Source organism: Dendrobates tinctorius, unplaced genomic scaffold (genome assembly GCF_039654945.1).
Source record: "Dendrobates tinctorius isolate UK_male_01 unplaced genomic scaffold, ASM3965494v1 ptg000125l, whole genome shotgun sequence".
Lineage (NCBI taxonomy): Eukaryota > Metazoa > Chordata > Amphibia > Anura > Dendrobatidae > Dendrobates > Dendrobates tinctorius.
This window is the reverse complement of record NW_027361793.1, coordinates 14779940-14799125: the sequence shown is the minus strand read 5'-3', so window position 1 is coordinate 14799125 and position 19186 is coordinate 14779940. Positions and strand designations below refer to the sequence as shown.

Here is a 19186-nt window from a genome sequence, read left to right as displayed (position 1 = left end):
GGACTAGGTGTCGGATCCTTACCAATCTCATATTGACCCAGTCAACAAATATGGAAGTCCTGAACAATTGCTTTAAATTACTTATTTTTATTTAATTGACATAAAAAGTAACACTCTCAAACAGATATACATATTAGCATTTCTAAAAGTTTGAAAAAAAAACAGTTTAAGCATTTTATAATGTTATTTTGTAACATTTAAACATCTTTTGAGGCCCGTGTGAAAAATGACAAAAAAAACACCGTAACCAGAGTATGCTATAATTTGAAATAAAAATACCACAAAGCACGAAAAAACTAACAATATCAAAATGTTAAGGATGTTTGTAGATAGTCTTAAAAATCTGTTATAACTTTAAACGAATAATCTGGCTGAAAAATGATGTGTGTGTGAAGGCAGATTTCGTGATGGTTGTGGAGTCGGTATAAAATAGATCAACTGACTTCTAAAATATATAATATATAGGGTACAGACCACAACCCAGGCTGTGGTTACCTGAGCACTAGTTGGTAAGCGCTCTCACTACTTTACCCTTGTGTTATTATGATTTAATTATATATCGTGAGATTATTATCGCTGCTTCCTCCACTATGTGTGGTGAGCCCTGGAAGCCTTTTACCGCTTATCACCTATTATGGTGGTAATAGGAGTGCATATAGGCAGTGACATTCTGCTCACATTCCACCGGGGTTACCTTCAGTGGATGGATTAACTTGGTGCTCTGGATCATTCCCATGTGTCTCCTTCTCTGGCTTTTTGGTGTCACATTTTATATGCAATTTTGTCATGAATATTGTATTTTTATATGTATTTGTCATAATAAAGTTTGATATTTTTACATAAAAAATCTTTTTGGATCCAATCACTCCACTTTTCCTCCGTTTATTTATATATGTTTATGGAGTGGAACCATTTATTATTATGGCGGGCCATGACTGCAGGTTACAGCCAATTGCTTTTTGCAAAGTATTGGGCTATTTTGTATTACTGTATATGAAATACTGTATAAGCTATTTGTTGCAGATATTTCTGTGACTACCCTACACATTTGAATTAACCGACTATAGAAACAAAAATATAGTGGCATGTAAACGTTTGGGCACCCCTGGTCAAAATTACTGTTATTGTTAACAGTTAAGCAAGTTGAAGATGAAATGATGTCTAAAAGGCAAAAAAAAATTAAAGATGACACATTTCCTTTGTATTTTAGGCAAAAGAAATATACTGTAATTTCCTACATTTTAAAAATTACAAAAAGGAAAATGGGCTGATACAAAAGTTTTGGGCACCCTTGGAGATTTCTGTGTGTAGATAACTTTGACCACGGTTTCAAGCCTTAATTATCCTATTAGTGTTATGGCTTGTTCACCATCATCATTAGGAAAGGCCAGATGATGTAAATGTCCCAGCTTTTTAAAAACCCAGCCTTCTCTAACCTTGTGCCAAAAAATAACATGCATGGGTTCTTCTAAGCAGCTGCCCAGTGCTCTGAAAATGGTAGAGGCCCACAATGCAAGAGAAGGGTATAAGATTGCAAAGTGTTTTCAAGTTACCCTTTCCTCAGTTGAAAATATAATTGAGAAATGGCAGTTAACAAACAGTGGAGGTCAAGATAAGGTCTGGAAGACAAAGCAAAATTCTAGTGAGAGTTGCTTGTAGGATTGTTAGATGCAAATCAAAACCCTTGCTTGAGTGCAAAAGACCTTCAGAAAGATTTAGCAGACTCTGCTGTTGTGGTACATTGTTCTACTGTTCAGAGACACTTGCACAAATGTCTCCTTCATGGAAGAGTCATCAGAAGAAAACCTCTCCTGCATCTTCAGCACAAAATTCAGCATCAGAAGTATTCAAAATAACATCTAAACAATCTTATGCATTTCGGAAACAAGTCCAGTGGACCGATGAGGTTAAAATACAACTCTTTGGCCACAATGATCAAATGTACACTCACTGGCCACTTTATTAGGTACACCTGTCCAACTGTGTGTTAAGACTTAATTTCTAATCAGCCAATCACATGGCGGCAACTCAGTGCATTTAGGCATGTAGACATGGTCAAGACAATCTCCTGCAGTTCAAACCGAGCATCAGTATGGGGAAGAAAGGTGATTTGAGTGCCTTTGAACGTGGCATGATTGTTGGTGCCAGAAGGGCTGGTCTGAGAATTTCAGAAACTGCTGATCTACTGGGATTTTCACGCACAACCATCTCTAGGGTTTACAGAGAATGGTCCGAAAAAGAAAAAAAATCCAGTGAGCGGCAGTTCTGTGGCCGGAAATGCCATGTTGATGCCAGAGGTCAGAGGAGAATGGGCAGACTGGTTCGAGCTGATAGAAAGGCAACAGTGACTCAAATTGCCACCCGTTACAACCAAGGTAGGCAGAAGAGCATCTCTGAACGCACAGTGCGTCGAACTTTGAGGCAGATGGGCTACAGCAGCAGAAGACCACACTGGGTACCACTCCTCTCAGCTAAGAACAGGAAACTGAGGCTACAATTTGCACAAGCTCATCGAAATTGGACAGTAGAAGATTGGAAAAACGTTGCCTGGTCTGATGAGTCTCGATTTCTGCTGCAACATTCGGATGGTAGGGTCAGAATTTGGCGTAAACAACATGAAAGCATGGATCCATCCTGCCTTGTATCAACGGTTCAGGCTGGTGGTGGTGGTGTCATGGTGTGGGGAATTTTTTCTGGGCACTCTTTGGGCCCCTTGGTACCAATTGAGCATCGTTGCAACGCCACAGCCTACCTGAGTATTGTTGCTGACCATGTCCATCCCTTTATGACCACAATGTACCCAACATCTGATGGCTACTTTCAGCAGGATAATGCGCCATGTCATAAAGCTCGAATCATCTCAGATTGGTTTCTTGAACATGACAATGAGTTTACTGTACTCAAATGGCCTCCTCAGTCACCAGATCTCAATCCAATAGAGCATCTTTGGGATGTGGTGGAACGGGAGATTCGCATCAGGGATGTGCAGCCGACAAATCTGCGCCAACTGTGTGATGCCATCATGTCAATATGGTCCAAAATCTCTGAGGAATGCTTCCAGCACCTTGTTGAATCTCTGCCACGAAGAATTGAGGCAGTTCTGAAGGCAAAAGGGGGTCCAACCCCTTACTAGCATGGTGTACCTAATAAAGTGGCCAGTGAGTGTATATGTGGAGAAAAAAAGAGCACAGAATTTCAGGAAAAGAACATCACAACAACCATAAGCGTGGATCAATCATGCTTTGGGGTTGTGTTGCAGCCAATGGCACTGGGAACATTTCTTAATGCAAACTTTACACCATCTGTAAAAAATCTGAAGTTGAAAAGAGGCTTCTACACATGGATAATAATCCTAAACACACATCAAAATCCACAATAGACTACCTCAAAAGGCGCAAGCTGAAGGTTTTACAATGGTCCTCACAGTCCCCTGATCTGAACATCACTGAAAATCTGTGGCTAGATCTCAAAATAGCTGTGCATGCAAGCCAACCCAGGAATCTCATAGAACTGGAAGAATTTTCCAAGGAAGAATGGAGGAACATCCCTCAAACAAAAATTGGAAGACTCTTGGCTGGCTGCAAGAAGCGTTTACAAGCTGTGATACTTGCAAAAGGAGGTGCTACTGGGTACTAAATGTACAGGGTGCCCAATCTTTTGTATCAGCCCATTTTCCTTTTTGTAATTTTTAAAAAGTAAAAAATGACTATATATGAAAATATAAAGGAAATGAGTCATCATTAAATTTTGTTCTTTTAAAGATCATTTTATCTTGAACTTGCTTAACTGTTCACAATAACAGTAATTTTGACCATGGGTGCTCAAAGTCTTACATGCCACTGTATTCATACAGTCTGTACGGAAAGTATTTAGATCCCTTTACATTTTTCACTCTGTTTCAGTGCAGCTATTTGGCAAATTCAAAAAAGTTATTTTTTCCCATTAATGTACACTCTGCACCACATCTTAACTGAAAAAACAGAAATGTAAAAATGTTTGCAAATTTATTAAAATAAACTGAAATATCACAAGGTCATAAGTATTGAGACCCTTTGCTCAAACACTCATATTTAAGTCACATGCTGTCCATTTCCTTATGATCCTCCTTGAGATGGTTCTACTCCTTCATTGGAGTCCAGCTGTGCTTAATTAAACTGATAGGACTTGATTTGTAAAGGCACACACCTGTCTATATAAGACCTCACAGCTCACAGTGCATGTCAGACCAAATGAGAATCATGAGGTCAAAGGAACTGGCCAAGGAGCTCAGAGACAGAATTGTGGCAAGGCACAGATCTGGCCAAGGTTACAAAAGAATTTCTGCAGTACTCAAGGTTCCTAAGAGCAAGTGGCCTGCATAATCCTTAAATGGAACAAGTTTGGGACCACCAGAAGTCTTCCAAAACCTGGCCGTCCAGACGAACTGAGCAATCGTGGGAGAAAAGCTTTTGTGAGAGAGGTAAAGAAGAATCCCAAGATCACTGTAACTAAGCTCCACAGATGTAGTAGGGAGATGGCAGAAAGTTCCACAAAGTCAACTATTACTGTAGCCCTCCACCAGTCGGGCCTTTATGGCAGAGTAGCCCGCCGGAAGACTCTCGTTTGTGCCAGACATATGAAAGAGTTTGCTAAAAAAACACATGAAGAACTTGCATACTATGAGAAATAAGATTCTCTGGTCTGTTGAGACGAAGATAGAACTTTTTGGTGATAATTCAAAGCGGTATGTTTGGAGAAAACCAGGCACTGCTCATCACCTGCCCAATACAATGCCAACAGTGAAACATGGTTGTGGCAGCATCATGCTATGGGGGTGTTTTTCAGCTGCAGGGCAGGATGACTGGTTACAATTGAAGGAAACATGAAAGCGGCCAAGTACAGAGATATCCTGGATGAAAACCTCTTCCAGAATGCTCTGTACCTCAGACTTGGCCGAAGGTTCACCTTCCAACAAGACAATGACCCTAAGCACACAGCTAAAATAACAAAGGACTGGCTTCAGAACAACTCTGTGACCATTCTAGACTGGCCCAACCAGAGCTCTGACCTAAACCCAATTAAGCGTCTCTGGAGAGACCTGAAAATGGCTGTCCACCAACGTTCACCATCCAAACTGACGGAACTGGAGAGGATCTGCAAGGAAGAATGGCAGAGGATCCCCAAATCCAGGTGTGAAAAACTTGTTGCATCATTCCCAAGAAGACTCATGGCTGTAGTAGCTCAAAAAGGTGCTTCTACTTAATACTGAGCAAAGGGTCTGAATACTTATGACCATGTGATGTTTCAGTTTTCTTTTTTAATAAATTTGCAAAAATTGTCTACATTTCTCTTATTTTTCAGTCACGAATGTACATTAATGAGAAAGAAAAAAGTTTTTTTGAACTTGCCAAATGGCTGCAATGAAGCAAAGAGTGAAAAAAAATTAAAGGGGTCTGAATACTTTCTGTACTTACTGTATGTATGGGAAAGATTTTCATGCATGAAAATTTCTGCAACAAATCAGCCATATGAACATACCCCAGTGTAGGAGTCGCTAGCTATTCTTACCTTGAGAGCCACAATCAACTTTGAGAAAAGATTTCAAGCCATATTCTAGGCAAACAAAATCTTAGAAACCCCAAGTGTGCACCTTTGAACGTTGTAATTCCCCAAGTGCTCCCTTATAGAATAATAATAATGCCCCTTGTATCCCCTGTTACAAAGTAATACTGTTCCTAGTTTGGCAAGTGACCCCTTAAAAAGCAATAAAATATTGACTACCGTAAGTTCTAATAAAAATAAGGTAATAATCTCCCATATGAAAGTAGTAATGGCCCAAGTGCCCCTTATAAAATAATACTGTCCCTGATTGTCCCTTTTACAAGTAATAATGCTCTCTCTGGACCCTCAAGAAATAATGCACGCTGTGGATGCTGACACAGTTGAGAGTTGCACTTGCTTGAGCAGAGCACCCGAAGCCACACATCAAGGATTTGCGAGCCACGTGTAGCTTGCGAGCCACTAGTTCAGGACCACTGCCCTAATGCTTCTAAAAATGACTAGCGCCTATGCAGTGATAAAGTGGTGTACACTTCATTACCTGTTTACATGTGGTACATTTCAGGTCTTGACTTCCTACCATTTTAGATATGTCATCACTAATTTAATGCCTCCTAAACCAGAGTGTTTCAAAATTATATTTTTTTTTTGCCAAAGGCCCCATATCGACATGCAACAGAAACATTTACAGGGAAGTAAGACTGTAACCCGACAGAGGAACAAAAGGTTGATGTGTGTGAGATTGCTGTACAACACTGTGGAATATGTCGCTACTAAATAAATAATGAGTAATGCACACATAAATAAATGAAGAAGGGTGATGATTATTGCAGTTCTGAATGGATTGATTTTAAATTTTAGGAATTTTTTTTAAGCAAATGATTTTGATTAGTGATGAGTTCTGGGATAAGGTGTTAGTGAAGCATGCTAATGTCCTAACAGAGTGTCTTCAGTGTGCTTGAATACTATGTTCGAGTCCCCGCAGCTGCATGTATTGCGAATGTCGAACAGCTGTGAGACATGCAACTGTGGGGAGTTAAACATATTTTTAGATTGCGGCCAAGTCACTTGGTTAGCACCCAAGCATGCTCAGATAACACCTTATGCCAGCACGTGCGCTCATCACTAGTTTTGATACCTCAACATTTCACATAAATGTACACAAATGCACATAATTGCCAGAGACTCCATCTTTGAAGCAAATATATGTAGAAACGTCTGCAGTAGAGTTGAGCGAAACGGGTCGAAAAATTTCAAAAGTCGCCGACTTTTGGCAAAGTCGGATTTCATGAAACGAAACCCGACCCTAGGATGAGGTCGGCCACGAGGTCGGCGACTTACGTGCCAAAGTCGCGTTTCAAAAGTTTGTTTTGCGCTCTTTTTCAGCCAATCAGGATCCACGGACACTGTGGGCAACGTGATGACATAGGCACGGGTCACCACCATCTTTCAGAAGGGCATGCAAGTGATTGGCTTGTTTTGGTGGGCGTCACAGGGGGTATAAAAGGGCGTGCACGCCGACCGCCATCTTACTTCTGCCGATCTTAGCATAGGGAGAGGTTGCTGCTGATTCTGTAGGGAGAGCGTTAGGCAGGGAAGAAGAAAAAAAAACTGCTTCTGCTGCTAGCGATTGTGCCTGTACAACACACCAGTCACTGTGTGTGCAGTGCAAGGGGAGGCTATATTGTGGTGTATCAGTGGTGTTGGTTGTTGGGCTGCCTTCTAAGGGTATGTGCACACGTAGTTTTTAGTCTCTGCGGATTTTGTAGCGAAAACCGCAGGAAATCCGCAGGACAAAGTGCTGCGGTTTTTCTGGGGTTTATCTGCGGATTATCTGCGTTTTTTCTGCGGTTTTGCCCTGCGGTTTTACACCTCATAATGGATGAGGTGTAAAACCGCAGCGTTTCTGCACCAAATAATTGACATGCTGCGGATTGTAAACCGCAGCAAAACCGCGCGGAAAAAAACGCAGCATGTGCACAGCTTTTTTTTATTTCCATAGGAAATAAAGGTACTGTACAACGCAGCAAAATCTGCTGCGTTTCTGCAGAGCCAAAAACGCTGCGGAAACGCAGCAGAATCCGCAGCGTGTGCACATACCCTAAGGGTATGTGCACACGCTGCGGATTCTGCTGCGTTTCCGCAGCGTTTTTGGCTCTGCAGAAACGCAGCAGATTTTGCTGCGTTGTACAGTACCTTTATTTCCTATGGAAATAAAAAAAAGCTGTGCACATGCTGCGTTTTTTTCCGCGCGGTTTTGCTGCGGTTTACAATCCGCAGCATGTCAATTGTTTGGTGCAGAAACGCTGCGGTTTTACACCTCATCTATTATGAGGTGTAAAACCGCAGGGCAAAACCGCAGAAAAAACGCAGATAATCCGCAGATAAACCCCAGAAAAACCGCAGCACTTTGTCCTGCGGATTTCCTGCGGTTTTCTCTACAAAATCCGCAGAGACTAAAAACTACGTGTGCACATACCCTAAGGGTATGTGCACACTTTGCGGTTTCTGCTGCGTTTCCGCAGCGTTTTTGGCTCTGCAGAAACGCAGCAGATTCTGCTGCGTTGTACATTACCTTTATTTCCTATGGAAATAAAAAAAAGCTGTGCACATGCTGCGTTTTTTTCCGCGCGGTTTTGCTGCGGTTTTCAAAACGCAGCATGTCAATTGTTTGGTGCAGAAACGCTGCAGTTTTACACCTCATCCATTATGAGGTGTAAACCGCAGGGCAAAACCGCAGAAAAAACGCAGATAATCCGCAGATAAACCGCAGAAAAACCGCAGCACTTTGTCCTGCGGATTTCCTGCAGTTTTCTCTACAAAATCCGCAGAGACAAAAAACTATGTGTGCACATACCCTTAGGCTTCCTGACAGCTGCATTGCTGTTTACCCACTGCTCTGCAAACTGCTTTTTTAAAAGCAATCCCAATTTTTTTTTTTGTCCTGCTGAGGTACTGAGTTGCAAACTACTTTTTTAAAAGCAATCCCAATTTTTTTTTTTTTTGTCCTGCTGAGGTACTGAGCGTGCATTTTTTCACACCATACAGCGGTGTACGCTCCTCACACAGTACCGTGTAACGGCTGTTATCACAGCCACAGTGAAGCTATCTGTGTCACTCTGTGAGAATAAGTCGAGGACATGTTACGTTCTTACAGACCTGCACTCTAGGGAGATTCCTACTCTGCCCAATTCTACATACACCTTGTAGTTTGTGATACACTAGCCAATTTCTGCCTGTGACATAGCGCTGTGATATTCAGTGGGCCTCACACAATCCAAAAGTGTCCAGTGTCCACAAGTGTCTGCAGAAATTCAAAATCTCCCTTATCCTCTAGTCACTTTGGTCACAGCTGTGCCATCGAGCCTGTGACATAGCGCTCAGATATTCAGTGGGCCTCACACAATCCAAAAGTGTCCAGTGTCTGCAGAAATTCAAAATCTCACTTATCCTCTAGTCACTTTGGTCACAGCTGTGCCATCGAGCCTGTGACATAGCGCTCAGATATTCAGTGGGCCTCACACAATCCAAAAGTGCCCAGTGTCTGCAGAAATTCAAAATCTCACTTATCCTCTAGTCACTTTGGTCACAGCTGTGCCATCGAGCCTGTGACATAGCGATCAGATATTCAGTGGGCCTCACACAATCCAAAAGTGTCCAGTGTCCACTAGTGTGAGCAGAAATTCAAAATCTCCCCTGTCCTATAGACACCTTGCACCTTGTTTTACATTACTATATAGTTTGTTGGATTTTGTCTACATTTCTACCAAAAATGAGGAAGGCTGGTGGAAGAGGCCGTGGAATTGGGCGGGGGTTGGCAGCTGGTAATGATGGTGTTGGTGGTGGATCTGATGGTAGTGGCAAGAGCAAAATAGGACCGAATGCAGGAGGTGTTGAGCCTGCGTCATCGTCTGGCTCCATAAGGCTTCGAAGGCTTAGTTTTCTAGGAGTTGGCAAACCGCTTTTAAAGCCAGAGCATCAGGAAAAAGTTTTGTCTTACATTGCTGACTCAGCCTCCAGCTCTATCGCCTCCTCTATTTCAGTTGTAAAAAGTAAAAGCACTGAGTCGTCATTGGAGGCTCATGTTCATGAACCACACCTTTCCTTGTGTCCTTCACCCCAACCAAGATTGAAGGATGACGCAGGCCATACTACTGATTACTCCATGGACCTGTTTTCACATACCATGCCTGGATTATCAAGTCAAATGGTGAATTACCCAGGCCAAGATGAATCTGACATGGAGTGCACTGATGCACAGCCGCTGATGGATGATTCTGCTGGTACATTCACTCAGAGCACTACATTGTCCTCGCAGTGTACAGAGCCAGATTCTGACCCTGATGAGACTCAGGTGCCCCTTCCCGCACACTATACCACCATACACGGTGACACAGAGGAAGGTGCACATGACATTGAAGAGAAGGTGATGGATGACCCAGTTGTTGACCCAGATTGGCATCCATTGGGGGAAGAGGGTGCTGCTTACAATAGCTCAGATGAGGAGCATCCACAGCAGACATCGACATCGCAACAGCTGTTATCTGGCAGGCCCGGAGCACTCCAAAGACAGGTTCCAAAAATCAAAAGAGTTGCTGGACAGCTTGTCCAGAGGGTCAAAAGATCACAGCGTGCTAGGCCGCAAAATGTCTGCCAAAGTAGGAAGAGTGCAGTGTGGCACTTTTTTGAACAAAATCCTCATGATCAGGCCAAGGTTATCTGTAAGAAGTGCGCAAAGACCTTTAGCCGAGGGAAAAATCTGAAAAATGTGAATACCAGTTGCATGCTTAGACATTTAAACACCATGCACTTGCAAGAGTGGACACAACACCAAACCTCAAGTGCCACATGTGCAACTGATCACAACGAAGGTAGTCAGCAACGCTACATTGTTTCCCCCACTGTAAGTCCACCGGTTAGCACAGCAGCAAATGTTGAGGTGTCGTTGCAAGGCCACAGCAGTCAGGGAATCCCACTGTTATATCAAAGAAAGACTGATTCTAGGCAATCAGAAAGAACACCAACTCCATCACCATCATCAACCCTCTCTCAGTCTGCCCTGTCCACCGCTACTTCCACCATATGCAGCTCTCAAGTCCAGCTCACCCTCCCAGACACTATGAGTAGGTCAAGAAAGTACTCAGTCTCTCATCCGCGTACACTGGGTTTGAACGCCCACATTGCCAAACTAATCTCATTTGAGATGATGCCCTTTCGGTTGGTGGAAAGCGCAGCTTTCCGCGAACTCATGGCCTATGCAGTACCACGCTATGACCTACGCAGTCGCCACTTCTTATCTCGCAAAGCCATCCCAGCCCTCCACCATCAAGTGAAAGACCGCATTGTCCATGCAGTCAAGCAGTCAGTGAGCGGAAAGGTGCACCTCACAACTGATGCATGGTCCAGTCGGCATGGCCAGGGCCGTTACGTGTCCATCACTGCGCACTGGGTTAATGTGGTGGATGCAGGGTCCACAGGGGACAGCGGTGGTGGGACAGTGCTGCCTAGCCCACGGTATAGGAAACAGTTGGCTGTAGACGTTCGACCCTCCTCCTCCTCCTCCAGAAGCGAAAGCTCGTCCACAGAGCGAAGTCGTACGAGCACTCCATCTGCAGCTGCCACTGTTGCACACGAGGTGTCCCCCTATCGAGCAGCTAGTGGAAAGCGTCAGCAGGCTGTGTTGCAGATGATGTGTTTGGGCGACAGACACACCGCCGAGGTGCTGGCCGAGTACATGAAGCGACAAACTGAGTCATGGCTGGGCAGTGTACATCTTGAGGCAGGCAAGGTAGTTAGTGATAACGGACGTAATTTTGTGGCAGCCATAGCCCTTTCAAAACTCAGCCACATACCTTGCTTGGCTCACACCTTGAACCTGGTGGTGCAGTGCTTCCTCAAAAATTATCCGGAGTTAACAGCCCTGCTCCAGAAGGTGCGAAGACTGTGCGCGCACATCCACCGGTCGCCTGTACACTCCGTTCGTATGCAGAAGCTGCAGCGATTGCTCCACCTTCCCAACCACCGCCTCATTATCGACATTGCAACAAGGTGGAACTCCACCCTGCACATGGTGGAGCGGCTGTGCGAGCAGAGGCAGGCCATAATGCATTTGTGGGAGGATACACGGCCAGGCACTTTGAGAGCAGACATGGAGTTGACAGGTGTGCAGTGGTCGAAGCTGAAAGACCTCTGTAAAGTCCTTCAGTGTTTTGAGGAATGCACACGGCTGGTAAGCGCAGACGACGCCATCCTAAGCATGAGCATCCCACTTATGCGTCTGCTCATGCAAACTTTGACGCACCTTAAGGAGCAGGCTTCTGCAGCCAATGTTGATGAGGAGGAAGAGGAGGAGGGAATCCTTGATGACATTCAGCCATTGTCTGCTCAGGGACCTCTCCTGGACGAGGTGGAGGAAGAAGAGGAGGAGGAGGAGGATGATGGGGATGATTACTTAGGGGAGGAGAATGCATCTCGTGGGGCAAGTGAAAATGTTGGCGTGGCAAGGTCTGGTACAGGGTTTGTGCGTGACTGGAGGGATGTGGATTTGCCAGAAAGTGCTCCTCCAACCAGCACTCGCAGTGCATCATTGACACCGGGAACATTGGCCCACATGTCAGATTATGCCTTGCTGATCCTAAAAAGGGACCCCCGTATTGTCAAAATGATGAACGAAGACCTTTCTAATGATCTTTTTACTCTTAGACCTGTGACGGGGACAAGGGGCATCCTCTACGTCTGGAGGAAAGAAGGTTTAAGCATACTCACAGACGCGGATTCTTTACTGTAAGAGCAGTGAGACTATGGAACTCTCTGCCATATGATGTTGTAATGAGTGATTCACTACTAAAATTTAAGAAGCGACTGGATGCCTTTCTTGAAAAGTATAATATTACAGGGTATATACACTAGTTTCCTTAATATTGCGTTGATCCAGGGAGCTAGTCTGATTGCCGTATGTGGAGTCGGGAAGGAATTTTTTTCCCCAATGTGAAGCTTACTGTTGCCACATGGGGTTTTTTTGCCTTCCTCTGGATCAACATGTTAGGGCAAGTTAGGATAGGATATGGGTTGAACTAGATGGACTTAAAGTCTTCCTTCAACCTTAATTACTATGTTACTATGTTACTATGATGACGACTACTGGTTGGCCAGCATGCTGGATCCACGCTATAAAGGCAAATTACAAAACATCATGCCACAGGAGAACCTTGACCTAATATTGGCTTATAAACAAGCAACTCTGGTAAATCAGTTGCTTGAGGCATTCCCAGCACACAGCAGCGGTGATGGTTCTCAAACGAGCCATACGGGCCGGGGGCAGCTTGCCAGAGGTGTTCGTGGTGCACACAGCAGAAGTGGCGTTGGAGACAGGGGTTTCATGACAATGTTGTGGACTGATTTTTCAAGTACCGCTCACACAACTGGTAATACTGCATCGATGGAAAGTGACAGGAGACAGCAGTTGTCAACTATGGTTACAAACTACGTTTCCTCCCATATCGATGTTCTCCCACACACGTCATTCCCCTTTGACTATTGGGCCGCTAAACTGGACACCTGGCCTGAATTGGCACAATATGCCTTACAGGAGCTCGCTTGCCCAGCTGCTAGTGTGCTATCGGAAAGAGTCTTCAGTGCAGCTGGATCAATCCTGACAGAAAAAAGGACCCGTCTGTCAACCCAAAATGTGGATGATCTAACCTTCATTAAAATGAACCACGCATGGGTTTCCAAGGATTTTGTCCCACCTTCCCCTGATGACACATAGGGTGACAGAAAAATGGCTTGCTTTGGTCCACCTCTTCCTGGGACTTGACCTATTTCACCTTTTGCATCAGCTGAATGTCCAACATCAACATATGCCACTTTCTAAAACTCCCTAACTGTGCTGCCTCCCACCCCCATGGCCGGGGTCACCACCTAGCGCATGACACCGTGCGAGTGCCGTTGCCCTGGACAGGTGGGTAGGCCGACTCTTGGGCGCGGGCACTGGCACAGGGTCCCTCATAGTGCAATCAAGTGTCCACCACCGTCAGACACACCGCCGTACTATGAGGGGCCCAGTGCCAGTACCGACGCCCACGAGTGGGCCCCCCTTGCTTGGGCAGGGCCCCAGCATTTGCAATCTTTACCTCTCCCTGCTCCTCCGCTGTGTAGTCTGGGCCGTTAAATCCATACTGTGCCTGACACCGTTTGAGCCTGCCTCCTGATGTATAGACATATATTTTGAATGTGTACGCTATCCATACATGTTATCCGGGGATACGGTACCCTTTCTAACCTTTGTGCAATCACGTGCAATCCATACTGGGCCTAACACCATCTGAGCCTGCCTCCTGATGTATAGACATATATTTTGAATGTGTACGCTATCCATACATGTTATCCGGGGATACGGTACCCTTTCTAACCTTTGTGCAATCACGTGCAATCCATACTGGGCCTGACACCGTTTGAGCCTTCCTCCTGATGTATAGACATATATTTTGAATGTGTACGCTATCCATACATGTTATCTGGGGATACGGTACCCTTTCTCACCTTTGTGCAATCACGTGTAATCCATACTGGGCGTGAGAACGGCTGGCGAGCTGTTAAGCAAGCTACAGCACCTGTGGTTTGCACACGTAAGTTTTTCATTTTTTCAGAAATGACGGTTAGGCCTAATTCCGGAACTGCGGATGACCTGCACTTACTGGGAAATCATTGTTCGCGGGTAATAATTGTAATCAGTGATCCCCATCACTAACGTTGTTCAGCGGGTTATCTGCACCTGTAAGCGACAAACGCTGGCCTTTTCAGTGTAGCGCACATGCAGCCACGGACATGTAAGGGCATGACACACCAGTTATTGGCCAATCTCATGTGCCAGAGCCTCACGTGTCCCTCTAGTAAGCCGGACTCGGACCGCGGGGCATGACGGAGTCTCGTTCGTTAACGGAATTAAGCTTGCAATGTGTGCATCTGTTCTGTAGCTGGCATGTTTGAGGTTTCCCAGGTGGAGTCGAATTTAACCGTAGGCTCCACTCCTGGTGGTGCCCTTCTGGACATTCCTTTAAGGTTCAGCTTTGCAACCATACTGCCCACGTAAAACAAACACTTTGCCTTCATGAACGCTGTTTGGAGGGTCATGACTCGTGGGAATAACGCCGCCCAATCAGTTAACCTGCTAGAGAGATCGTTCGTTGCTCCAAGCATGACATCACACTCCCTAGGAGGAAGGTAATGCCACTGTGGCGACCGTACTCCTGGGGGCGACTCAAGTGCACTGATGCCCAGCCACTGCTCGATGAATCTGCTGGTACATTGACCCAGACCACTACATTCCCCTCGCACGCTACACGGCCTGAATCTGACCCTAATGAAACTCAGGTTACCCTTCCCATATACAGTTCCATCTTACACGGTGACAAAGAGGAAGCTGCAGATGAAAGTGCAGGTTCGGCCCACCCGCCATCAGACACACCACCGTACTATCAGGGGCCCTGTGCCAGTGCCGTCGCCAACGAGTGGGCTTCCCCCCTGCTTGCTCAGGATCACAGCACTTGCAAAGTTGAAATACTGTGCAGTGAGATGGAAGATGGGGACGACGAGGAGTCCAGACAAGTACAGGGATTCCCTAGCGAGGAGACTTATTTGATTGTTGAGCTAAGTTTGCTCTGCCTTTTGTACAGTTTAGCTCAGGTTTTGTTTGCCTTGTTTTTTGGAGTTCAGCCATCCCCGGCCGGGGGTGAGCTGAATTCCATTTTTGTCTCTGATCTGTTGATCTCTGGCTCTGTCTTCAGAATATACTGTACCTGAGTGCTGATATAGTCTTTTTGAAGCCTAGCTACTTCAGGGCCTGTTTTTCCTATCAGTCTGTTGGTTCATTTTTGGATAGGGTTTTTGCGGATTGCAGACAGCAGCTTTTCTATCCTGTCCTATATAGTTAGCTTGGGCCCCATCATTTGCTCAACCTATCTTTCTATCTGTGTTAGTGATTTTTTCATCTTGCTTCACAGTCATTATATGTTGGGGGCTGCCTATTGCTTTGGGGTCTGCTCTGGGTCAGTTTAGATTTCCCCTTTCTGTCTTTAGGCTAATTTAGTTCTCCGGCTGTGGTCGAGGGGTCTAGGGCACCATAGGAACCCCCCACGGCTACTGCTAGTTGTTGTGGATAGGTTCAGGGGTCTGCAATCTGATAGCGTCCAACTTCTCTGGTTTTCTGGACTTAGCTATTATTTTTGTTTTTCCCTCCTTCGGTGACTCATCCATAACACGGGTCCCAATCTCCCTGAGTGACTGGGCTGTGGAAGGAGCTTCACGCGGGTTTCCTGCGCTCTGTTAATGAAAGCAGTGCAGGAGAAAGTGCACGATGCTGGGCCGCGATATGCAGTGAAGCTCCACCCATGGTCCATCACTCAGGGAGACTGGGTGCCGCCTCGGTGATGCCGGGTCAGCTTCCAGTTCTGGAACAGGTAGCTGCAGCCAAGGGTCACGTGATGAGGATGAGCGGACAGCGATAGCGCCACTCACAGGTACATTTGGAAATGCAAGGTATTTGAAGAAAGCCTTTCCAAGGTTTAAATCGATCCGCCCACTACACATTGTAGTGAATAACCTCTTTAAAGGGAACCTGACAGCCGTTACATGCTGCTCAATCCATGGGCAGCATGCATCAGATTGTGGCTGCATGATTTAAGCCACATATATTCATACATACATTGTTATGCACAACCCCTTTAAGCTAAGGGTACCATCATGTTTGGCCAGGTCATTTTCATTGGGGTTTGCTTTGTTAAAATATTCTGTTAACCCACAATAGGAAAGCAATGTCCGATTCTCATTAGTAGATATTCAGTACATTTAAATTGAATATTACTTTTGTCCATTTCAAGTTATTTTAGTGTCCACTGTGCTTTTTTTTTACTTTAGAAAAAGGATGCAAACAATTTTGACTGTGTGTGTATTCTTGCTTGTGGCATCTGCCTTGATACTTCCTTCGATGCCTAGGCATTGTACAGACATCTGGGCTTATGCATCTCACATGATCATTTTATCTTTTATGGGTTCATTTTTTGCTAGTTAAGAAAGTTAAGATGAAGTACTAGTATAATTTCCTGTTAAATATCTGTGCACCAACTCTTCACCCGTGACTTTCCTTTGATATTTTTCCATGATTCACTTCTCTCTGCTATTTTACATAGGCTCTTAATTATGTTGTGGGCATGTTATGTTGTTCCAAGTTGTAGGACTAGTCACTATTTTTAACATAATAGATTTATGTAGATTCAGACTTAAGTCAGTAAATACTTTTATATATATATATTTGATACAGTTTTGTTATTATAACTGTTTTATTTCACGTGCAAATGGTGGCTCCGAGGGGTGTCATTATAATGGCAGAGTGCTCAGGGCACTGTTCAGCCCACTATCAGCATGCCACGTACCTCCCCTTAGCTAGATTGACAGCACTTGTTTGCGCTGACATTGCAGATGTTGAGCACACATAGTGTCAGTGGAGGTGCACTCTCATTTCTCTGTCCTGTCTACAGTGGCTGCTCACTGCACAGATACTTGCTGCCAAAGCAGTCAGGCGAGAAGGACGAGAGTATGCATGCACTGAGGCTGTGAGCACGCTCGCCGCACTCCTCGGTGTGCATCCTTGTTGCCCTTTCGTTTCTCACTTGCTCCAATGGCTTTACAATATTTAGCAGATGGGCTGTATCTATTCCTGTGCTTTGTTTTTTGTTATTTGTAATGTGCTACTTTCCCATTGTTGTAGTATGTCAATGCTCACACTGCACTCATAAATGCAGCACAGTTTCTACATTAACATTAACAGATTTCAGAAGCAAGTGCCAAAGAAGTGCTATAATGTCAGTGTTTTCCTTACTGTAAACCATTGCATGTGGAGATCGCCACTCTGGAGTTTCTGACGCCTCTGATGGTACCGTGGTAGTAGCAGTGCTCTCCTCCCTGTGGAACAAAAGAGTGCATTCACAATCATGTCTTCACGGAGAAAGAAGATGGCATTTTGCTCTTAGGGTAAGTGAACACAGTGCGGATTGACCTGCGGATTTTTCCATGCGGATTTGCAGCTAAAACCGCAGGTAAAGTGACCTGTGGTTTTCCTGCAGATTTGCCAGCAGTTTTCCCCTGCAGTTTGACACCTGGACAATGGAGCAGGTGTCAGGCTGTGTGCACACGTAGTGGAAGGTGCTGCGGATTTTTTCCGAGCGGATTTGGTAAAAAGACCTGCGGTTTGGCCTGCGGTTTTCCCCTGCGGTTTGACACCTGGACAATGGAGCAGGTGTAAAACCGCTGCGGATTCCACACAAAGAATTGACATGCTGCGAATTTGAAACCGCAGTAAATCCGCGTGGAAAAATCCACAGAGTGTGCCCTGCGTTTTTTAATTTCCATTGAATACAATGGTACTGTGCAACGCAGCAAAATCTGCTGCGGATCCGCAGTAGAATCCGCAACGTGTGTACACAGCCTCAAACCGCTGCGGAATCTGCAGAAAGAATTGACATGCTGCACAGAAAAATCCACAGCATGTGCACAGCGGTTTTGAAAACCCATTGAATTGCATTGTACTGTACAATGCCTGCAGATCTGCAGCAGATCCGCAGAGGCAAATCCGCAGTAAAATCTGCACCGTGTGCACATACCCTTATAGTCCTCAGTGATACAGAATACATGATTACACAATTTACACCATTTAAAAAAAAAAATAGTCAATGGTGTTCAGCTGAAAATCACCAATGAAAGTGAGGCATTTCTTTCCCATACACTAAATTAGAATAATTACAAATCATTTAATTTTTGTATTTATTCCAGCAATCTGAGACCCAAATAACCAGTAAGATACTGAATAGTGGCATTTTAATGGTTTTCTGATACTTAAAGTGTAACCAACATTTTCATTTTTATTTGATAAATCAACAGTACACCTGAAGATAACAAACCGTGTATTATATATTATCAGAGCGATTTGCTTCTTTGCCAGAATTGATCAGCCATTATCAAAATTCTTAATTCTGAGGTAAAATCTGTACTCAGTGCAGACGGCCAGCCCCATTACTGAGAGAGGGGATGGCAGATAGTACTGATAAGTCTATGTAGATGAGATGGGGAGGGGCAAGAGGCAGAGCTCCTCCCTCCTCCTCCCCCCTTCATAGAATCTTACACGTAACATCTTCCATCTCCTATCTCGGTAATGGCTCTGCACTGAATACAGATTTTACCTCAGAATTGAGACTTTTGATAATGACCGATAAATTCTGGCAAAGAAAGAAGCAGATTTCTCTGATAAGATATAGTGCACATATTTTCATGTGTACTATTGATATATCAAATAAAGATTTAAACGGTATTTATGCTTTAAAGGGAATCTGCAGGTTTTTATTATATAATCAGAGACCAGCATGATGTAGGGGCAGAGAGCTTGATTTTAATGATGTGTCACTTACTGGGCTGTGTGCTGTTATTTCATTACAATCAGTGTTTTATCTGCAGGAATTTATCACTACACGACTACTTGTCTCGTGCCTCCTAGTCAACTGTTCTGTATAACCATGCCCCCATCACACAAAACTGTAAATCACTGATACTACATGTATAATGGCAAAAACAGTGATTTTAGCAAAACTGTACCAAGCAG

The 19186-nt window shown here is 44.5% G+C and overlaps 1 protein-coding gene across 9 annotated transcripts in view; it reads right to left on the bottom strand.

Moving 5' to 3' along the window:
- ADAM23 (ADAM metallopeptidase domain 23) overlaps window positions 1-19186 on the bottom strand; it is an 889186-nt gene that overhangs the window by 475343 nt on the left and 394657 nt on the right. For all 9 annotated transcript variants that reach the window (XM_073541893.1, XM_073541894.1, XM_073541897.1 and 6 more), the window contains exon 5: window positions 17414-17496. In XM_073541893.1, the coding sequence (XP_073397994.1) occupies window positions 17414-17496 (83 nt within the window). The remainder of the gene's footprint in view (window positions 1-17413; window positions 17497-19186) is intronic.